A 24,108-nucleotide genomic window follows, 5' to 3' on the forward strand; every position below is an offset into this window, starting at 1 on the left:
CCCCGCCAGTCCCGGCGAACGCGGCCGGGCCCTTGGGAACCGAGTCTCGGCGCCACCGGGCAACGGGCGCGGGCCGCGCCACAGCCGGAGCGGGGCAGGGCCCCGCCGCCGCCTTCTTCCGCCGGCTCCGCCGCCGGCCATGCATTCTTCCGGCTCCTCTGACTCCCAAAGCCCCGGCCGGGGCCCGGCCAGCCCGAGGTAACCCCCGGCTCGGCGGTCGCAGGCCCCGGAGCGGCAGCGGAGCCGGGCCAGGGGAGGCGCTGGGGGCGGGAAAGGGGGTGTCGCCGTCGCGTGGCCCGGGCAAGCGGCAGCGGCCTGAGGGACGAGGGCGCGGTAGGCCCCGGGGAGGAGGCGGGGGCGCGGGGCATCCGCCCGCCTCCCCGGGACCCGCCCCGGTGACAGGTCCGGCCTCTGAGTCCCCGCCGTCCCTCTGTCCGCAGGCAGTCGCGAGGGGAGTAGGGCGCCAGCGCGCCCGCTCGCGCCGCTCCTCGGGCCGCCTGGGGCGCCGCCGCGTCCATGACCGCGACCCCTCGGCGGGGGACACCCGCCCCCGCGCTCCGCAGCCGCCCGCCGTCCGCGCCCGCCGAGGTGAGCCCAGCGCGCGGGCCGCGCCCGCCGCCACGACCCTTCCACATCCGCGGAAACCGCTGCAGGCTCCACCGGCCCCCCGCGCTGCGGTCGCCTCTTCTTCTTTGCTCCTTTCATCATCCCTCGCTTCCCTGCCCTCTGGTCGGAGATCTCATTCCCTTCATCCCCAGTTCCTTGGCTTTTACCTCTTTCTGGCTTTTGCTCCCCTCCCCCTACTCCTGTCCTTCCTCTTTTTCGCCTTATAACCCCCTACTTTCTTCCTCTCACCTTTTAAGCTTTTTTTTCTAGGCCCCCCCATTTTTTTCTTTAAAAAAAAAAAAAAGGAAAAGAAAAACCCTATTGCTACAAATGAGAATTTTGAGGGTGACTCTTCGCTAGAGCCAGAGACCTTTTAAAGGACTGCATCAGTGTGCAGGAATGGTGGTGGTGAGGAGACCGAGGTCCTCAGTATTTGGGAAATCTGATCGAGAGGACTCTGTTTCAGTCATGTCACTCATGTGTTCAGTTTGGATATCATGAGGGTGTCTGAAGCGAGTGGATCTATTTTTCTAAGTCCAATAGACGACTGCACAGTGCGGGGACGGTCACCAATTACTGAATGGGAATTGTGTTATCATTTGCTAAATATATTGTGACATACTCCGTGCCTCGGTGAACAGCTCCCTTGACCTTGTGCGGCTCCTCCTCCCTAGCTCTCTGTCCCCCTCTGGAATTTCCCCTGAGAGATCACCGAGGTCCTACATCCGGAAAGCTTCGACCCTCGCTTTTTTATTTTGTGCTGGGGGCAATTTCTATGTTGGTGACTGTTTAGATATGTTTCATGCATTTTCCTTTTTAAGTTAATTTTTCTTTCACCCCAGAAAGACAGGACGGAGTCCAATGTGAGAATGGCTATGACTTTGGAAGAAGCTCCGTGGCTGGGCTGGCTCTTGGTGAAAGCACTGATGAGGTTTGCCTTCATGGTCGCCAACAACCTGGTTGCTATTCCATCCTACATCTGCTATGTAATTATACTCCAGCCCCTTCGAGTGCTGGACAGTAAGCGGTTCTGGTATATCGAAGGAATCATGTATAAATGGCTTTTAGGAATGGTGGCTTCCTGGGGATGGTATGCTGGATATACAGGTAAGAGTGAGAACACTTTTGTTTAATGCATAAGAAAAAATCTGTCAGGAGCCGTGATTAAATATATATTACACTTTGGGTTCAGGTTGCTTTCATGTCTTCACTGTTGAAAAAATATAAAAAGAAAACAATTCTATTGAGTTTCTCTTCAGAATCTCAGGAAGACTGATGTTTTCAGAAGTATAATTTCATAATTGTGTATTGGTAAATTTCAAAATGTTTTTACTGTGATTGACATACATTGATGAAAACTGGTCTGCAAAAGCTCTGGTAGAGGAATAGGAGTGCATTGCACAGGACTTGAGAACTTATAAAGTGAAGATGTAAGATATTTCATCTATTTCATGGAGGATGCCCTTGGAAATGTAGAAAAATGATGGAACCATATTTGTGCTAAGATAGTTTAATAAGTTTCTTCATCATTTAATGTGATATTGTACTGTTAGCATTTTGAGCAAGCAAAATGGCTTTCTTTTCTCTTATGTATGTTTTGTTTACTAGAATCTATATCTCATAAATCTGAGAGTATTAAATATAAAAAATAAAGTTAACTTTGTTAAGCTAATTTATCTTCTGAGTGTCTTTAAATAGATTGTAATTTCTGCCTTTAAATTGCATTTGGGGAAGCAAGAGTAACACTATTCAGAAGTGGACTTTTATAGAACTAAACGAGAAGTGTTTATTTTCTGAGGTAAACCTTATATGCTTTGAGAACTTATGCCCTTGCTGTGAAAATTCTGTATCGTTTATTGTATTTATTTGATTTTTTTTCCCTTAAGAATTAAGATAATGAAAAAAAATCATAGAGGTTTTTTGCACTTGTCAGATGTGGAGGCTTTTAGCACAGAAATTTCTACCTGGCAGGCTCCTTGGAGATCATGCAGATGCTGTGGTCAGTGGAGGCTGTAGTTCATAGCTTGGCAGAGTGAGGAGGAGTACTCCCAGGGTCAAGCAGTATGGCGGTTCTCCATTTGAAATTCTGTCTCCCTCTTTCCTACCCAGGCTGCACCTGCACATTTTATCCACACACACAAGAGAAGGACTGATAGTATACAGCTTTTGTGGAGTCTGACAGACTCTTGCTATGTCTGAGTGCTCTCAGTTGCCCTAGATGAAGCCTTTTCTCCTTCCAGCAGTGCCATTTATTATTATGCAAGAGCTGAAGCCCCTGGGATAGTGTATGCATTGCTTCCTTGTCATCTGTCTTGTTGAGATTCTAGTGCTTTTTGGATATAGTAGGTGAGCTTCTAGCCCTTTTTTAGGGCTTGGTGGTAGCAATAGCAGTAATAGAGAAAAAATGAAGTTCTAGTCTATGGTGCTGAATTCTTACCTGAATTGCACTGCTGTCTTAGAGTTGCTTGGCTTGGTATAGTTTGAGCGTTCCCAAATATATGTTATATGGTACTAGTGGCTTTATTCTTGTATAGTATACTTAAGTTTGCTTGTTTTAAATTAGCTTATAGTATTTTCAGAAACGTGTTCTAGAAGTTCATTCTGCTTAACAATGAAATTACTGAAATGTTTGTGCTTGTGTATAGTGTATTTAAATGTTAGCATGATGGGAAGGTAAAATTAATTTGGCATTGACCTTGAGATTAGGAGTGCAGTGGCGCTGCTTGAAGTCAAAGTTAGTTATCCTATGGCCATAGCATTTTTAAGCATGTATTTTTAAGCATATTTTCTTGGGGTGTCTCTTCCTTGCTGACTATAGAACTGCGTAATTTCTTTTGCCACCTGCTTGGAATGTGGTCTTGGCATGATCTGCATATTTTAGTCTCTCTGAAGCATCTGCTCTTCTTCAGGCTACTGAATTTTGACAATCTGATCAGTTTGTCTTATTTAAATATAGACTGTTTTAATATATGTATTTTAAAAGGTTTTCCTATAGGTAGAATACTTGATTTCAGAGGGCCTGGTCATAGTCTGATCATAACAGAAAATAGTCAAGAAGTTACACAAATATAGGAATGAATTTGGTTGAAAACCTCAGCTGAGTTTAAAGAAGCACATCTAAGCAGAGGTTGATGAACAGGTATACCCATAAAACAATCTCAGGGGTTATATTAGCCTTTCTTTAGATAATGTATTTCACTTCTTCCCTTTACATCAATAGGAGGGTGGGCTTGTGAAGTTCTTTTTTCCCTATGCCCAAGTTTCACAGATGGAAAATTGAACATTGCCAAAGGAATTCTGCTCCGCAGATTAAGTATGTTCATGTTTTAGAATAAAAATTGCCAAAACTTTGTTGTAAAACCACTTATGAGGAAACCTTAAATACTAATTAGGAAACTAAAAATTGAATATTGGTATATTGGTATAGACTATATATATATTTTTTTCCAAATTATCACATTCAGTATAATATGAGTGAATTATTCAGCTCTGCTGATGAGGACTATGCTGATTATCTAACCTACACAGCCCCATATAGTAGCCACTGGCTGCGTGTCACTATTTAGATTTAAATTAATTAAAATGAAATAAGATTTAGCATTTAGCTCCTCAGTCACACCAACCAGATTTCAAGTGCTCAGTACTAGGTGGCTAGTAGCCACCTAGTTGTTGTATGGACAGTGCAGATACAGAACACTTCTATCATCACAGCAAGTACTATTGAACAAAGCTGATATAGTAAGCATGGTTTTCTTTTCTTAGAGAAACTAAATTTTATCTTTATTAAAAAATCTTTCCTTAGTTCTAAACAGATTTCTTTTGTAAAAGACAAGAAGTTTTATTAAAGTTTTATTAAACTGTCTCTTAACTCATCACAAAAACGAGCCCTTTAAATTCATACATGCTTCTTGGATGGGGAATGGTGAGGCCAGTAAGCCCAAGAACGTAAATGAACATTCTTGTACTTTAGTTTGCATTTTCAGAGCTGGGGAACTGTCTGTAGACACAGAAGATGGAAAAGGGATTTTCTGGTCTGTTTCTGACTTTAAGTTACACATTTTAAAAAGTACTCTGAAGACACTGGGGTTTGTTCATCCCTGGCTTGCTACTAAAGTAGTAATGATTGTTGTTTTCACATTTTCCTTTTTTTTTTTTTTTTTTTTGAGATGGAGTCTTGCTCTGTTGCCCAGGCTGGAGTGCAATGGCACAGTCTCGACTCACTGCAACCTCCACCTCCTGGGTTCAAGCGATTCTTCTGCCTCAGCCTCCTGAGTAGCTGAGACTACAGGCGTGTACCACCACACCCAGCTAATTTTTGTATTTTTAGTAGAGATGGGAGTTTCACTATGCTGGCCAGGCTGGTCTTGAACTCCTGACCTTGTGATCCGCCCACGTTGGCCTCCCAAAATGCTGGGATTACAGGCGTGAACCACTGTGCCTGGCCTGTTTTTACATTTTCTTTAGTAGGAAGTGCTGTACAGATATCTCATGCTGAAATAACATTTTATATTGCCTTTGTCTTAATATTTCAAGGGCAAACCAAAAGAGATACTAGCTTAACTAATGATCTACTTCTGCATGCTTTATTTGGATCTAGGATAAATCAGTACCCCAGCCCCCGGAGTTTAAGTGACGACTGGCAAATTTGAGAGAAAGGTTTCATACCAAACAAAATATATTCTATTTATTTAAAATGGTTGATTTTTATTTTCATTTACTTATTTTAGTAAAGGAATTGTCATCCAAACACATTTAATTAAAGTCTCAGCCAGGCACAGTGGCTTATGCCTGTAATCTCAACAACTTGAGAAGCCAAGGTGGGAGAATCACATAATCCCAGGAGTTTGAGGTTGCAGTGAGCTGTGATCATGCCACTGCACTCCAATCTGGGTAACAGAGACCTTGTCTTTATTTAAAAAAAAAAAAAAAAAAAAAAAAAAAAAAAAGACTGTGCATGAAATACTTTAAAAATATTTTTTGTTAATAGAAACTCCAGAATTTTTATTTTTATATAGGATGAGAGTCATGGGCCAAAGTCTGACTGGAAGGGAGCTGGGGTGCCAGGGGACTTGCTGCCAACCTGTTTTTATGTAGCAAACAGTTTTCCTTAAATTGAGCATTATTTGGGGAGGCTTTAGGGAAAACTGATAGAGATTACGTTTAGTTACCTCCTACTCCCCAACTGACAGCTGCTATGTCTTTCTGGGTTATTTGATTATTTGATAGTGTCCTGCTTTTCGGGGAGGGATACATATTCATTGTGTGACAAAAAATAATTTTTAGGAATTATTTCTGACCTTGAAATTCTACAAAAGTTCCAAAAATGTATTTCGAGAGCAGTATCTTATAACCTTCGAGCCATAAAACCAATTTAGTATGTGAAGATGAACATTTTAAGAATGTGAAATAAAATAGAATTCAATAGAATATATTAGAAGTGCATGTGTTTATACTGAGTGGTGCTGCAGAATGTGTTTTTTACTATGAGTACAGTCAACATTTGAGAGGCATTGTTCTAATGGAAAGAGCACTGGGATTTTGGAAAACTCTGGGAGTCGTGGTCTAGCTTTAACTTTAAATCTGTTCTCACTGGTAGGGGTGAGATCCTTACCTACTCTGTGCCCACTGGGTGGATCTTCTTTATAAACCCAGGGTCTGATTTGTTACCTGATGCTCACAGAGTACTCAATAAGTGTCTAGTTCTTGAATGATCCTTTCTTATTTTTTTGTGAGACAGTCTCATTCTGTTGCCCAGCCTGGAGTACAGTGGCACAGTCTTGGCTCACGACAGCCTCTCTCTCCCAGGTTCAAGCGATTCTCATGCCTCAGCCTCCCGAATAGCTGGGATTGCAGGTATCCACTACCGAGCCTGGCTAATTTTGTATTGTTAGTAGAGGCAAGGTTTCACCATGTTGGCCAGGCTGGTCTTGAACTCCTGACCTCAAGTGATCCACCCGCCTTGGCTCCCATAGTGCTGAGATTACAGGCGTGAGCCACTGCACCAGGCCAAATGTTCTCTTTTCCTTTCCTGGTTCTGAGATTCCCTAGCTGCCTACCTTTCTGAAAGGTCTATTATCAAGGTCATTGCAATCCACAAAATATGAAACCTTGAATCACATCATGTTTAATATATGTAATCTCTTACCATACCACATTCATTAATTTTTTTTTGAGAGACAGATTCTCACTCTATTGCCCAGGCTAGAGTGTGGTGGCAAGATCATAGCTCACTGCAGCCTTGAACTACTGGACTCAAAAGGGATTCTCCTGCCTCAGCCTTTCGAGTAGCTGTGACTATAAGTGTGCATCACCGTGCGTGGCTAATTTTTTAAAAAAGTTTTTGTAAAGATGAAATCTTGCTGTTGCCCAGGCTGGTTTTGAACTCCTGGTTTCAAGGGCTGCTCCTTCCTTGACCTCCAAAAATGCCGGGATTATAGGAATGTGCCACCATGCCTGGCCACATTTACTAATTTAACACACCTTTATTGAACTTCAGTTATCTGTGGGAACAGGTACACTGGAGGTACCTGATAGGCACAAGACATAATCACTGACTTTAAGGAGCTCACAGCAGCCTTGTTGGGGAGACTGCACCAACAATGAAAATATACAGGGGTACAAAGGGAGGTAAGAGGAGGGGCTCCTGATCTAGCTTCAGTGGTGGGGGCTGACAGGGAGGGAATAGGGGATTTAGCGAGAGGCTTTGAAGGAAATTGAATTCCTTTGAATCCTTAGTAATTATAATTCATTTAAAAGATGCAATGTGTATCTTTGTGGTGATGATATTAGCTGAGATTTATTGAAAAATAAGCCAGGCAGTGACCAAAGTGCTTCAGTCACTTAATGATCACATAAATTTTATCAGGGTGGTACTGTTATCACTTCTCCTTTTGTTATGGATGTTGAAATTGAAAGAGGTTTCACAGTTACTTCCCCAGAAGCATTAACTGGATTGATGTTGCCACAAGTTGATTTTTGTATTTAGAGAGCCAATACTGACCTTTAGGTAATGTTCCTAGAGGGTTTCTTAATTTTTACTAGCCATATGCCCTTTTGCTTTTGAGGGATGAAATCTCTTTCTGAAGATACAACTCTTTAACGTCTGAAAGCAATATCATAGCTATAGATTTCTTCAAGAGGTTAAAAACTTGGTGCTTCAATGGAAATGTTGTAGTATAATGGAAATTTCATAAAATCTAACTTCCTTAAGGCTCTCTACTCATGTGGAGAATAAAAACTCCACTGGAAATTTGGTTTTGGTGCTTGAAAGTGGATTATCATCAGAGTAAGGAGTTATTGCATGGTGTTAGGTTGACAACTGAATTTTTTTTTTTTTTTTTTTTTTTTTTTTGAAGTCTTGCTCTGTCACCCAGGCTGGAGTGCAATGGCAAAATCTTGGCTCACTGCAACCTCCACCTCTTGGGTTCAAGTGATTCTCCTGTCTCAGCCTCCCGAGTAGCTGGGTTTACAGGCATGGACTACAATGCCCAGCTAATGTTTCGTATGTTTAGTAGAGATGAGGTTTCAGGCTGGTCTCAAACTCCTGACCTCAAGTGATCCACCTGCCTCAGCCTCCCAGAGTGCTTGGGTTACAGACGTGAGTTACTGTGCCTGGCTGACAACTGATCTTGACATAAATCCAGGAGAGGAGTTTTCAGTACAATGTTTTGATTTTTATATAGAAAATATATCATGAAAGGAAATATTTTTGTTCTTCTCCATCCTGTGATAGGTAATTAAAGGTAAATATTACTAAATGCTTTAAACTCAGCAATCTGGTGGTACTGTACCTTTGATGTCTGGTCTTATTTCAAAGATAGTTTATAATTGAATAATTTATTTTAGATACTTATTTTGAAAAATGTATAATGTTGCATACACACACCTTCACATACACTGTTACAGAAGCTCAGGGGGCAGTATTTGCAATGTTTGTAGTAAGACCTCAAGTTCTGGAGTCAGAAGGAGCTGGGTAGAGTAATTTTTGGTTTATTTTTGTTTATATTTGCCTGGCATATCTTTGCCAATCCTTTTGTTTTCAAACTCAAACTTTTATAATTTGCTTTGATTTAGATGTGTCTCTAGTATATAGCATGGAGTTAAGTTTTGCTTTATGAGTGAATTTGAAAATCTCTGTTAATATGAGTTGAATCCATATTCATATGTCAAAAATTTATCATGGTTCTGCCATTGTATTTTATGTTTTCTATTTATATATACATATGAATGTTAAGTCGTTCACTGTGTAGTATCTTTTTCTTTGCTTTTCAGTTCTGATATTTAGGAAGGTTTGTATTTCAGTCTTATTACTTTAATATTCTTAGTTCTCTATTGATAGTAACCATTCATTCTCTTCTATAACCAGAGGTAAAACTCTTTTTAATCCTTCTCTCTTCCCCTTTCTCTTCTTCCTCACCCAATCTTAGTCAGTAATACTCATTTAAAATAGCGTATACATCTGTGCTATTATGTATACTTATGCTTCTACGACTTGAGCTTTAAGACTATACACTGACTCCCAGCTATTACATCAAGGTAATCAGTAAGCTTATTATACTTCTCTCTGCTTTCTCCCTTATTTCAATTTATGTTATTTGAATTTATACAGTGTTATAGCCTGTAATATTTGCATTCTATTTTATCAACCTCATTTCCATCTGTTTTTGTATTAATTCTTCAGTTGAATGTAATGTTCACCCAGGTACTTTGTGCAGAGTCATTCTTTGGTTGGCTGAAGTTTATCCTCCAGCAGTTTCTCAGTAAGGGCTCAGGGGAACAAGATGGGGATATTACTCTTACATCATTTTCAGAATTTGTCTTTTGTTGCTTTATACGTTTTTTGTTTTTTTGAGATGGAATCTCACTCTGTTGCCCAGGCTGGAGTGCAGTGGTATGTTCTCAGCTCACTGCAACCTCCGCCTCCTGGGTTCAGGCAATTGTCCTGCCTCAGCCTCCTGCGTAGCTGGGATTACAGGCATGCACTACTACGCCCAGCTAATTTTTGTATTTTCAGTAGAGATAGAGTTTTGCCATGTTGACCAGGCTGGTCTCAAACCCCTGGCCTCAGGTGATCTGCCCACCTCGGCCTTTGAAAGTGCTAGGATTACAGGTGTGAGCCACCATGCCCACAGCCTGTTGCTTTATGCTTGAAGGATAACTTAGCAGGTTACAAAGTCCTTGGCTCACACATTCTTTTTTTGAGTATCTTACAGATATTATACAAATGTCTTCTGGCATTAAATGTTATATGAAGCCAGATTGATTTTTTTCCTATTATTAATGATTTGGTCTTTTTGCCTGTCTGCCAAAAGGGATTCTCCCTTTATCTCTCATATCTAGTGACTTTATTCAGATGTAGTGGTATTGACTGTTTAGCTCAATTTTTAATAGTACATGTGTGCCTTTCTAATATTTAGATTCAAATGTATTTTCATTTCAGGAAAGCTTTAATCATATCTTTAAATATTTACTTTGTCTCATTGGTTTGGTTTTCCTTTTTGGAGACCTTAGTTATGTGTATGTTGACTCCCACTTTTTTTTTGTTATGTCTTTTATATCTATTTTTCCTTTAATCCTTTTAAACACTTTTTCATTTGTTTCTTTCATGTCTCTTATTGTATTTTCTGCAATGTCTCTTCTTTGTTCTCCTGTCAGTTTCTTCTTCATTTCTGTGATGGCTTTGTTTATTCTTCTATTTTGTTGTTGTTGTTGTTTAGTTTTGCCAATTCATGCTTCCCTATTCCTGTTATCTAGACATTTCTCTGTTGAGTTCTTGTATTTCTTATTTGTGGTCTTGCTCATAGTGATGATGGCTTCACTGATTTTCTTAAAATCAAACAAAATTATTCAGTTATAAATTTTGTCTTCTCCATTGTAATTTTTTTGGAGTGTCGGTACATTATCTATCATTTTTCTTAAAGTATCTCTCAGTCAGTACCATGCCAGTTACCTTTTTTTCCTTGTGATTTAATGAATTGGCTTTACCTCAATCTGTTATTTGTAGGAGGTTTGGGTGGGGCCAGGGTAGATTTCCGGATTTCTGCCTCAGAGGTAGTCTTTTTCACATGTGAAACTGGGTGTGTTTCTCTGTGTTGCCACAAGTCTTCTGCCTCTCCAAACCAGAACAAGTCTAGAAGGCATTTTGCCACTAATTCTGAACTTCCCACTCCTTCCTTTGCAGCTATGATTGGAGGGACATGGCTCCAGCATGCCAATGCAAACCACCCCCCCACCCACCTTTTTTGTTTGTTTGTTTGTTTGTTTTGAGATGGAGTCTCACTCTGTTGCCCAGGCTGGAGTGTAGTGGTGCAGTCTTAGCTCACTGCAACCTCTGCCTCCTGGGTTCAAGCGATTCTCTGCCTCAGTCTCCCGAGTAGCTGGGACTACAGGCGTCTGCCACCATGCTTGGCTAATTTTTGTATTTTTAGTAGAATTGGGGTTTCACCATGTTGGCCAGGCTGATCTCGAACTCCTGACCGCAGGTGATCCACCTGCCTCGGCCTCTCAAAGTGCTGGGATTACAGGTGTGAGCCACCGTGCCCAGCAACCCTTTTCTTAAGGAAATGTATTGTAGCTGTTGCTTTCTGAGATCTGCCACTGTCAGGCCCTCCTCATCACATGCCACAGTGTCTTTCCCTATAAGCTGTTCTCCACCGCAGCATAGATTGCCTGCCTTGTTTGATCTCAGCCTTGCTCTCAGGTACTTTGGTGGTTTTTATTTTTTAAGTTTAAAGTTTTTGGCTTTTTTGGTGGTGGTGGTTGTTGGAAACAGGGTCTTGTTTTGTCACCCAGGCTGGAATACCATGGTGCATTCCAACTCACTACAACCTGAAACTCTGGCCTCAAATGAGCCTTCCCACCTCAGCCCAAGTAGCTAGGATGACAGGCATGTGCCACTATGCCTGGATAATTATTTTAATTTTTTTGTAGAGATGGGATCTTGCCAGGTTGCCCAGACTGGTCTCAAACTCCTGGCCTCAGGCTGTCCTTCCACCTGGCCTGCCAAAGTGCTGTGATTACAAGCATGAGCCACCGCACCTGGCCTGGGATTTTTATATTTTTGTTTTTCTCCTAGGTTTTTTGAAAAAGCAGTTTTGTGCAGTTTTTTCTCCTTGTTGCTATCTGTATTTTCCCAGAAGATTCATGCCTATAATGCTACTATGTCCATACCAAAAAGTACAACACAAGATTTTTGTTTAACTAATTATAATTCAAATAGCACTGTCAGCATCCTATTGTACATTGGTTGATTATTAGAAAATGGAGAGCAATTTTACCATCTAATTAATTTTCTTTGAGGTTTGTTCAAAAGCATAAAGTAGCCTCCAAAATGTATTTCTTTTGTCTCCCAGTGGTTTCCAAACTGTTTTGATTCTTAGACTGCTTACCAGTGGCATGCGTTTAAGACATCCACTGTATTTCCATTTGGCTGTAGTAAGAAAATGTCATCAAAATGAATGGAAGGAGTGAGTTACCTTTGGTAGTTTAGTAAGGAATATGAAATAAATGCGACATTAATGCAGTAAAGCTCTAGGGTCTGGTCTGCCTTGAGAACTTTAAAGATCACTAGTGTCCCCCAAAGTTTGACAAATATTGTTACATAGGAGTTTACCATTCCTAATCTAAACTTAGGATTTACTGAATACTTAGGCTTTGTTTTAGGAGTTTCTTTTCAGAGTTTGCAAGTTAGTGGCCATATTCAGAAGCTGATGTGTTGGTCTTAGCACTATTTAAACTTAAAAAAAATTAGTTGTCAACATTTCAAATTTGGGAGATTTCACAACACATGAAAACAAATGCCACATTTCCAGCTATTCTTGAGAAATTAGAGATCCGGCCATGCTGAGCCCTCGTTCCTGCATAGTAACAATTTGCTGGAGCTGCGTGATGACTACCCCCTTTACTGTCCAGTTTATCCAAGATCCTGCTGCTGCTTGTCTTGTTGTGGGCCTACTTTACTCATTAAGAGTACTTGTTTGGCTCCCAGAGACTTGGGTGATGTTCATTTTAAAACATTTAAATTACAATTACTAGTCTATTTCTGTTAAGCATAGTTTTGCATTTATATGCCCTAGTAGTGCCTAAGACCAATGAACTCTACCCTTAAAAAATGAAAGTTGGCTGGCTGAGGTGGCTCGCGCCTGTAATCCTAGCACTTTGGGAAGCCAAGGCAGGTGGATCACTTGAGGTCAGGAGTTTGAGACCAGCCTGGCCAACATGGTGAAACCCCGTCTCTACTAAAAATACAAAAATTGGACTGGCGTGGTGGTGCACGCCTGTAGTTCCAGCTACTCAGGAGGTTGAGGCAGGAGAATTGCTTGAACCCAGGAGACAGAAGTTGCAGTGAGCTGAGATAGGGCCATCACACTCCAGCCTGTCTCTGGACGGAGTGAGACTCTGTCTCAAAACAAAACAAAACAAAAAACTGAGCGTTTGTTAGTAATCTCAACTGCTGATTTTATGAAGCAGAGGCGTTTAATAGAAACTGAAAAATGAAGCACTATTACCAAAAGCTGTGGTCACAAGGTTTTTCAAGTTTCATGTACCCTATTACTGACATGGTAAAATGTTGCCAGCTGTTTATACACTCATTAGTTAGTAGAATGTTTCATTTCTTCTTAAGAGTATAATTATCTAAAATCTAGATTATTAAACATTCTTTTTTTTTTTTTTTTTTGGAGATGGAGCCTCACTCTGTCACCCAGGCTGGAGTGCAGTGGCATGATCTGCAACCTGTACCTCCTAGGTTCAAGTGATTCTCCTGCCTCAGCCTCCTGAGTAGCTGGGACTACAGGCGCCCGCCACCATGCCTGGCTAATTTTTGTATTTTCAGTAGAGACGCGGTTTTGCCATGTTGGCCAGGCTGGTCTCGAACTCCTGACCTCAGCTGGACCACCTGCACTGGCCTCCCAAAGTGCTAGGATTACAGGTGTGAGCCACAGCACCTAGCTAAAAATTATTTCTATTTTCTGTTTTATATTTTAAAATATGAAAAACAAAGCAAACCTGGTTGATTTCTGTTTCTTATTTTAAATTATAGTACAAATAACTAAAAATGAAATATAGATAGTATTATAGAATGATTAGTTATGATATTATACTTTTTCTCTTTTTCTGTAAAGCTATTTCATCACATTTTATTTTCTTGGTTATACTTTTCACTTTGTTACATAGGCCTTGCCTTTCTTGTTCTTTTCTTTTTTTTTTTTTTTTGAGACAGAGCCTCGATGTGTCATCCAGGCTGGAGTGCAATAGCGCAATCTTGGCTCACTGCAACCTCTGCCTCCTGGGTTCAAGCAGTTCTCCTGCCTTTGCTGCCTGAGTAGCTGGCACTATAGGCGTACATCTCCATGTCCGACTAATTTTTGTATTTTTAGTAGAGACGGAGTTTTGCCACGTTGGCCAGGCTGGTCTCGAACTCCTGACCTCAGGTCATCTGCTCGCCTCGGCCTCCCAAAGTGCTGGGATTACAGGCGTGAGCCACCACACCCAGCCAGGCCTTGCCTTTCAAATGCCTGGAATTAGATTCAGTTTCCCAGTTCTATCCATATATGACTCTATATATTTAAATTTAAGGCCGGGCGTGGTGGCTCACGCCTGTAATCGCAACACTTTGGGAGGCTGTGAGGGTGGATCACAAGGTCAGGAGATCAAGACCATCCTGGCTAACACAGTGAAACCCATCTCTACTAAATATACAAAAACTTAGCTGGGGGTAGTGGCACGTGCCTGTAGTCCCAGCTACTTGGGAGGCTGAGGCAGGAGAATGGATTGAACCCGGGAGGCAGAGGTTTCAGTGACTCAAGATTGTGCCACTGCACTCCAGCGCCTGGGCAATAGAGTGAGACTCTGTCTCAAAAAAAAAAAAAAAAAAAAAATTTAAATGATTTAAAATGCATAAAATCTAAATTTCAGTATCCTAGTCAGATTAGCTACATTTCAAGCAGTCAGTACCCACATGTGGCTTGTGACTACTGGTTATACTTTTTCTTAAGGTTTAATATAGATTCATCAAATTTTAGTACAAAGAAACTTTCCCCAAACTTTTTTCCTTCATTAAACATTAAGAAAACATATGAGGCTGAATGCAGTGGCTTATACCTATAATCCCAATACTTTGGGAGGCTGAGGCAGGAAGATAGCTTGAAGCCAGGAGTTCCAGACCAACCTGGGCAAAATAGCAAGATCCCATCTCTACAAAAAATTAAAAAATTAGGTAGGCATGGTAGTACACGCCTGTAGTCCTAGCTACTTGGGAGGCTGAAGCAGAAGGATTGCCTGAGCCCAGGAGTTCAAGGTTGCAGTGAGCTGTGATTGTGCCATTGCACTCCAGCCTCGGGGACAGAGTGATATCATATCTCTCTTAAAAAAAAAAAAAAAAGAAAAGAGAAGAACCGCTATGACTCAAGTATCTAATGCACATTTTACATGTGCTTTTAATTAGAAATTTGTATTATTTGACACTAAGGGAAAAAAATTATAAATTTAAATACATCAAGATGTTTCTGAATCATAAAAAGACAAAACTATGTTCAGTACAGCTTTAGTGTTACGCACATATGTACATATATGTTTTTTAATTGGGATATAATTCACCTACCATAAATTAATCATTTTAAAGTATATAATTTAGTGGCTTTGAGTATATCCATACAGTTATGCATCCATTACCATTATCTAATTCCACAACATTTCATCACCGTCAAAAGAAACCTCAAACGCATTAGTTGTCACTTCACGTTCTCTCCTACCTTTAGTTCCTGTCCACCACTAATCTATGTTCTGTCTCTATGCTTTTGCCTATTCTGGACATTTCATATAAGGAGAATTATATACAATATGTGTCTTTTGTGTCTGGCTTTTTAAACTTAGCATTATGTTTTTAATATTCATCTGTATTATGTGTCAGCACTTTATTCCTTTGTGTGGCTGAGTAATATTCCATTGTGTGGATAGACACACATTTTATTTATATATTCATCAGCTGAACATTGGGTTGTTTCTGCTTTTTGGTTACTATGAATAATGTGACTATGAACATTCATGTAGAAGTTTTTGTGTGAATATATGTTCTCAGTTCTTTTGGACTAGGAGTTAAATTGCTGGGTCATATGGTAATTCTGTGTTTACATTTTGAGGAGCTGCCAGACTGTTTTCCATAGCAGCTGCACTATTGTACATTCCCACCAGCAATGTAGGAGAGTTGTAATTTCTCCACATCCTCACTAACACTTGTTATTTTCTGTTTTTTTTTTTTTTCTTTTTATACTAGCCATCCTAAGTGGGTGTGAAGTGGTATTTCACTGTGGTTTAGATTTGCATTTCTCTAATGACTATAATAATCTTTTCATGTGTTTATTGGCCATTTGTATGTCTTCTTTGGAGAAATGAGTATTCAAGTCCTATGTCCATTTTTAAGTTGGGTTATTTTTCTTTTTATTGTTGAGTTATAAGAATTCTTTCTGTATTCTGTATACTAGACCCTATCTATTTTTTCATTGGTTACTTATGCTTTTAGTGTTCTGTCTAAGAAACCATGGCTTAATCCAAGGTCATGAAGATTTATATCTATGCTTTCTGTTGAGTGTTTAGTGTTTTTTGTTGTTGTTGTTGTTGTTTTTGTTTTTTTGAGGTGGAGTCTTGCTCAGTTGTCCAGGCTGGAGCGATTCTCTTGCGTCAGCCTCCCAAGTAGCTGGGATTACCGGCGCCCACCACCACGCCTGGCTAATTTTTGTATTTTTAGTAGAAACGGGGTTTCACCATGTTGGCCAGGCTGGCCTCAAATGCCTAGCCTCAAGTGATCCACCCACCACAGCCTCCCAGAGTGCTGGGATTACGGTTGTCAGCCACTGCACCTGGCTGGGTTTAGCTTTTGTATTTAAATCTTTGATCTATTTTGGGTTAAATTTTCCATGTAGTGTGGAGTAAAGGTCCAAACTTCATTCTTTTACGTGTAGATATCCGGTTGTCCTAGAATCATTTGTTGAAAATGATTTTCCACATTGAGTGATCTTGGTACCCTTGTTAAAAATCAATTGACCATAGAGGTATGGCTTTACTTCTGGACTCAATTCTATTCCATTGTTCTGTATGTCTGTCCTTGTGCCAGTACCACACTATCTTGATTAGTTAGTGTAGCTTTGTAGTAAATTTTGAGTGTTAAATACTTTTGTTGTATTTTAATTTCTTTTAAATTCACAATTCTGGCCAGGCACAGTGGCTTAAACCTGTAATCCCAGCATTTTGGGAAGCTGAGGCTAGGAGTTTGAGACCAGTCTAGGCAACATAGCAAGACTTGTCTCTACCAAAAATTTAAAAATTAGCCAGGTGTGGTAGTCTGCACCTGTAGTCCTAGCTACTTGGGAAGCTGAGGTGAAAGGATCACTTGAACCCAGGAGTTTGAGGTTGTAGTGAACTGTGATCTTACCACTGCCCACTGTAGCCTGGGCAGGCGAGCAAGACCCTGTCTTTGAAAAGAAAAATCCTTGTCCTTTTTATTATGTATTATGATTTTAATAATGAGGCTAGTTCATGACATAAAAATACTAATTTAAAACAGTTTTGGATTTAAAAGTGTTTACTGAGTTAGAACAATGTTTTTCAAGAATTAATATACATAATTGGGTTAAATGACCCTTATCTCCATGTTGAGGAAATATTTACTAGTTATGTGTTTCATTGTTAGGAATAGCAATAGTTGCTCTTTACTCTCTTTAAAAAGCTGGACATCCGTTGTAGAATTGTGTTTATTGTGTGACTGATCAAATTTTTATCGACTACCTACTACCAGTTAGCAAAGTTATTGATTTATAAATACTGGGTTGGGAGTGTGATGTAGATTAATTCCTACCAAAAGGACTTTTGGCATAGTTTTTATTCTGGTGGTTTTTGATGGATTTTTTTTTTTTTTTTTTTTTTGAGATGGAGTTTTGCTCTTGTTGCTCAGGCTGGAGTGCGATGCATGATCTTGACTCACTGCAACCTCCGCCTCCCAGGTTCAAGTGATTCTTTTGTGCCTCAGCTTCCCGAGTAGCTGGGATTACAGGCGTGCACCACCACGCCTGGCTAATTTTGTATTTTTAGTAGAGGTGGCGTTTCAACATGTTGGTCAGGCTGGTCTCGAACTCTGGACCTTAGGTGATCCGCCTGCCTCTGCCTCCCAAAGTGCTGGGATTACAGGTGTGAGCCACCACACCTGGCAATGGATGGTTTTATGAATAGTTGAGTTTGTTATGAACTGCATGTTCAAAATGCATTTGTGACAAGTTTTTTGAAAAACAGAGATCAATATATACATTTCCCCCTACTATGATGGTTCCATTTATTAAAGTTAATTGAGGTCCTTGAAGGGAAGAAAATTAATTGGAGGCTAAATTTATAAGTATATGTTACAAGGATAAGGAACAAGAATGTCATTTGGAATAATTGTTGCAGGCTATTTTATACAGTTGGGATAGAACTTGTTTTTGTATATGAGACTCTGAATTGAGCAGCTATTGTAAAGTGTAAATAATCATTCTAAGCTGTGTTAAGCCTCAGATACTTGTATATAGATGTATTTTCAACAAATAATAGATATTGCAAAATAAGTATGATATTAGAGGTAGCATGATGTGTTGGGAAAAAACATTGATTTTTGAGCTAATATGAGGTTGGATCCTGTTTCTACCACTTGCTAGTTGTATCTTTGAGCTAGTTGCCTAATTTCTCTGAGCTTCATTTTCATCATCTGTAAAAATGGAAGTTATAAAACTTGAATATAAAGTGAAACATGGTGTTTGGTACTCTATAAATGATAATTTCATTATTATTAGTATGATCGTTATTATATTAATGCCTAGGAAAAGAATTATGTTAGCCTTTTGGGAAAAGGCATGTGTAAATGAATAAAAACTAACATATGAGGTAGTCTTAGAAATATATCTGAGGCTACTCAGGCCTAGCTAGTAGTGTAGCTCAGTCAAGTTCTTGCTTTAATCAATCAATAAAAATAATTTAGGCCATAGTCTAAATAAAATATTAACTAATTAGATTTTATGTTTGTAAATTTTGCAGTGCTTCAAAGCACTTTATTAATTCAGTCACCTATTCTAATGCAAACATTTGAGTGCCTTCTCTGTGTCAGATTATTGTGCTGGTGGCTGGGAGTACAGTGGCAAACAAAACAACACAGTTCCTGTTCTTAAGAAGTTTACAGGTTAGTGTGGGAGACAGACAACAGGAGTCACGTCATAACCATGGAATCACATGTGGAAAGGGCTAAGAGAGGATGAGACAGAGGACTTGATCTTGAGACTAGTGGTACCGGGGAGGGGTGCCCTTGAGAAAGGGACATTGAAATTGAGACCTGAGGAATCAGTAGGAGTTGGCCAGGTGAAGCTAGGAGGAGGGACAGCATACACAAAGGCAGAAAAGAATTTGTCATGTTTGAGGAACAAAGGGAAGGCCAGTGGCTGCAGCAGGGAGGGAGTAAGGGGGAGAGGAGCTTAGTATTTGAGGGAAGCTGGTGAGGCCAGATCCTTTAAAGCCTTGTAGTGCATATTAAGGATTTTGAAATTTATCTTAAGAGGAAACCATCAAAGAGTTTTAAGTAAGGGAATGATGAAATCAGATTCTTATTTGTAATTCTACTCTGCAGCTTTGTAGAAATGAACTCAAGAGAAGCCAATGTGTGTGGCCAGGAGACCCTGTGGAAGATTCTCACCTTTTCAGGTGAGGGTGATAGTTGGTTGTCTAGTGATGATGGCAGTGGAAATGGAAAGTGAACTGATTGGAGAGTTTTATAGGAGGGAAAATTGTCAGGACTTGCTTAGAGATTAGACCTGGAGGATGAGGTAGAGAGAGAGGTGACCGGGACGCCCTGAGGTTTCTGGTGTGAGCTGCTGGGTGGATGGGGAAGCTCAGAGAGGAGGTAACATTGAGAGGAAATTTTTTAAAAATTTAAAAATTTAGCATAGGGTAGATGAAAAACATCCAAGTGAAGCTATGAAATTGACATGGATGTGCAGTCTGGAACTTGTAAGGGAAACTTGAGCTAGAAAGAGAAATTGGCAAATTATCCATGGTGTTTAAAGCTGCGATCACCTAGAGATATCTCAGTACAAAGTGATTAGAGGCCCAGGATTAACTTGTGAGGGAATGCCACCATTTGGAGGTTAAGAGAGGAAGATGGGAAGAGAAGAAGCAGAAGGAATGCTAGCCTTAAGAGTGTGGGGTCACAGAAGTCCACAGTGTTTCAAGGCAGGGACCTTTTCCAAGATGAGAGCTGACATATCTTTTATTGTATTTAGCAAGAGCAGCTTCATTGAGGTGGTAGAAGTGTAACTAGACTGGAGTGGGTTAGAGATGAATGATGAATGGGAGGGGACAAAATGGAAACAAGAATGTATGACTTTCCAGAAGTTTGGCTGTGAAAGAATAGAGGGTGATACTGGAGGGAGTGATATAGGGTCAAGGGAAGACTTTTTACATTTTTTGTTTTTTAAGGTGGAAAAGTCTAGGTCCTGACCCACTTAGGGTTGTACCTGATGAAACCAGGATCATTTACTTACACAGGTAGTGTATTAGGAAACTCTTCTTGGTGAGGATTGAATGAACGAATGCATATCAGCACTCCATACATGGAAAGCGTTTAAATGTTGACTCTGTTGGCGGAATCAGGCTGAGTGGTCCAGAGCCCCCATGGATCTGGTCCTGTTCCAAACTCTTTAGTAAGGATGCTCTCCTGCAACCCCTCTGCATTTTCTCAGTTTCATTCTTCCTCTCCCCAAAATCTATTCTTTTGTTTCTTTGAAAATTTCTACCTGCCTATCTAACCCCATGACACGCTTCCACACTGCTCCAGTTTCCACTCTTTTCCTCCCTCTGAACCTCTTTGGCATCAACTCTGTAATTGTGGTTCCTAACTATTGGGCTGAGATTTCCTGCAGTGCTTCAGAGTTATCTCAGGGGGTCAGGAATCCATACGCATATTAAGTGCCATCTGTGGATGAATAAATAATGTGTCTTGTAAATATGTGCTAATGTTTTTCAAATGTATGTGGCTGCTGTTTTGATTAATAAGAAATCCTTTAAAAGCTTTTAAACTTTGTTGTTACTTTTATTATGGATATTTTCACTCAGTTCTAAAAGAACTGATATATTAAGGCTGGACACATTTTTTGACCTTAAAAAAGAATGTTCCTACTTGACAAGGTTAGGAATCATTGCTCTACAACATTCAGAGTTTTCCTTCATGTTCTTGACTATTACCTTTTCTTTTCCTGTCTCTTTAACAGACTTGTAAATTGCTTAAGGGCAGGGGTTGTGGTTCTTTCTTCTTCCTTGTACCCTACTGCAGAGGTTGGCAAGCTACAGCCCTTGGGCCAAATCCAGCTCACTGCCTGTTTCATAACTCCCTTCCAGCTAAGAAGCTTTTACAGGTGAACCTTTGCAATCAACCTGATGCTAAGAGAACACTAACTTTGAACTCCAGTTAAGCAAAATGTTCTTCCTGAGAAATAATTCCATTCTTGTCATTAGTAGAACTGTATTATATAAATTATATTCAATTATTATTAATTTTTTATTTTGAATTTTGTCAATAAAATTCTCATAGAAATTTGTTAGAAAACAAATTTGTTTTATAAGTACCTACATAATACCCTCATTTGCCTCTTGGCCTGCATATCTGAAAATTTTGCTGTCTGATCCTTTATAGAAAAAGTTTGAGGACCCCTGCTTCGTAGTCATAGGGTTTTTTTGTTTGTTTGGTTTTTTTTTTTTTTTTTTTTTGAGACGAAGTCTTGCTCTGTTGCCAGGCTGGAGTGCAGTGGCACGATCTCGGCTCATTGCAACCTCTGCCTCCCGGGTTCACACCATTCTCCTGCCTCAGCCTCCTGAATAGCTGGGACTACAGGCGCCCACCACCACGCCCAGCTGATTTTTTGTGTTTTAGTAGAGACGGGGTTTCACTGTGTTAGCCAGGATGGTCTCGATCTCCTTACCTCGTGATCTGCCCACCTCGGCCTCCCAAAGTGTTGGGATTACAGGCGTGAGCCACTGCGCCCAGCCCATAGTCATAGTTTCTAACCTTGTTTAATATCTGAATTATTGGAGGAGCTTTAAGAAAGTATACATATTTATAAGCATAAATATATATATTCCTCTACCCTGGGGATTCTGAATCAGTACATCAGGGGTGGAGCCTGGGAACTTACATTTTTAACAAATTATTGAATTGTTTGGGAATCACTTCCTTTTAGTGCATTCGTAGAGTTGAACCCTGAGAGATAATGAAATGAATATTGAGTTATATGTCAGAGGATAAATTCTTTCTTCAGCATTTCTTAACTATGAGACCTTATCCAAGTAACTACTTGTTTTGCTGGTTTAAAAATTTTTTAGTTATTTTGTTTATAGACAGTTTTGCTTACTTTCTACAGTGGTAGTTCTTTTACCTTTGGAGGTTTATTAGAACCTCTTTCAGAATCTGACAAAAGTAAATAGCCCCTCCCTCTAGAAGGGTGCACCCGTGTTAGTTTCCTGTGACTACCAAAACAAATTACTACAGGAGTGCTTAAAGCAACATAAACTTATTCTCTGACTGTTCTGGAGGCCTGACATTCAAATCAAGGTATCTGTAGGGCCGAGATCCCCCTGAGAGGTTCTAAGGGAGATCCCTCACCTCTTCCAACATCTGGGCTGCGTTCCTGGGCTTGTGGCTGCATCACTCAGCCTCGGTCTCCAGGGTCACATTGCCGCCCCTTCATCTCCATGTATCTCTTACAGAAGGACTCTTGTCGTTGGATTTAAGGTCCATCTGGATAATCCAGGATAAGCACTTCCTCTCAATATTCTTAACTTAATCACATTTTTTATCATATAAAGTAACATTCACAGGTTCCAAGGATTTGACATAGATATCTTTGGGGTTGTGGAGGGGTACATTTTTCAGCTTTCCATAGAACCTTTGCACATGGTCACAGTTTTACAGTTTCAAGGAGGCACAACTCTGAAGTCCATTTATGGATCCTATGGACTCTAGGTTTGGGCTCCTTGCTTAGTGAGAACCTTACACCTATAGTGTGTTCTAGTTAATCTCTTTATTCTTTCCTGTCTCTGTGTCATATGCTTACATTCATCATCCCATTAATACCATTTTCAAAATGATGTTTTTTTTCTTGTAACTTTAGATTTTTCCATGTATGATTTGCTGTTTAGGTTAATTTCTCTGATTCCCTTAGGAACTGTTTATCCTTTGATAAGCTTCTTGTTAAAAAGAAAGCCCTCCCTAAGCCTTTTTACTTCATTCTGCAGTAGGGAGACTAACTTCTGTGCCAACACAGATAACCAGTAATGCTTCTAGTGAGAAGAAACACCTTGATTGAGTATCTGCTGTGCCAGGCTGTTTGACAAGTGCTTACACGTGGCTTGTTATTTAATATTGAAAACAATCCTGTTGAGGGAAGCTGGTATCAGTGAGCAAATGAAGGTCTGTGGAAGTTAGGTTACGTGCACAATGTGAGTGATAGAGCTGGCAAGAGCCAAGCTAGTCTTTGAGTGAAGGTCTCGTCTAAAGCCCGTGTGTTTTCATTATACCATGAAAACACAGCACACTTCACTTTTAGTTAAATGGTTAGTAATCTCATTAGACAGGGGCTACCTATGTTTTGGTTTCACTGGGTTCTAGTCACATGTATAGTGCTTACTTACAGTATTACTTTGCACAACTATCTTCTCTGATCCTTAGCTTTAAATAACACTAATATCTGGGTGGTATGTCTTTTAGAGCTGTTGTAGAAATTGAGAAAATGTAGATTGAAAGCCCCTCCAAATAGAAAAATTTTGCTACTATGTAGTATAAATACAATTAATTGGTTTCTCATTTTAGAATATTCTTAATACTTTATTCTTTTTCTTTTTTAGATTTCAAGATTTGGGAATGTGGCCAAACCTCAAACCAGAGGATACATTAATCCCAACTATGAATTTCTTTGCTTAAAACCTCTTAGATGTTTGGTTGGCTGTTGTGAATTCTTACATTCTGCTTTCTGTTCTTTTAAGGGGCATCCCCAACTTTGTGTAGCTCAGTTCTGCTTAGGATATCTACATTTGTGATAACTTTCTGAGCAGTTCTCTTTCCTAGGTCAGTTTTTAACTCCTCTCATTACCTCTTTGCCATGGGTTTAGCTGGTGGCTTGGAACTGTGCTCTGGAGACTTCCTCTTTTTTCTTGTCTCCCTCTTGTAATTTATTCACACCATCATTTATCTATAGATAGTCTCTTCTGCAGGGTTAATATCCCATCTTGCTGCTTCATCTCATTAGTACTGTCTCCTTCTATCTTTGCTCTTATCCTGCAGGATATGAAGATACTCTCATCTTTTTTGTTTTTTAGGCAGAGTCTCACTCTGTCGCCCAGACTGGAGTGTAGTGGCAGGATCTCAGCACACTGCAACCTCCCAGGTTCAAGTAATTCTCGTGCCTCAGCCTCCTGAGTAGCTGAGACTACAGGTACGCACCA

At 40.2% G+C, this 24,108-nt stretch overlaps 1 protein-coding gene across 2 annotated transcripts in view; it reads left to right on the forward strand.

Moving 5' to 3' along the window:
- The first annotated feature begins 31 nt into the window (after nt 1-31).
- Nucleotides 32-24,108, forward strand: part of LPGAT1 (lysophosphatidylglycerol acyltransferase 1) — a 94,907-nt gene continuing 70,830 nt past the window's right edge. Inside the window, exons 1-3 of one of the 2 annotated variants that reach the window (XM_007988511.3) lie at nt 32-198; nt 441-588; nt 1,449-1,713. In XM_007988511.3, the coding sequence (XP_007986702.1) occupies nt 517-588; nt 1,449-1,713 (337 nt within the window). In that variant the 5' untranslated portion in view covers nt 32-198; nt 441-516. The remainder of the gene's footprint in view (nt 199-440; nt 589-1,448; nt 1,714-24,108) is intronic. The other variant, XM_007988514.3, reaches the window with a different exon arrangement.

Source organism: Chlorocebus sabaeus, chromosome 25 (assembly GCF_047675955.1).
Source record: "Chlorocebus sabaeus isolate Y175 chromosome 25, mChlSab1.0.hap1, whole genome shotgun sequence".
In the NCBI taxonomy this organism is placed as follows: Eukaryota; Metazoa; Chordata; class Mammalia; order Primates; family Cercopithecidae; genus Chlorocebus; species Chlorocebus sabaeus.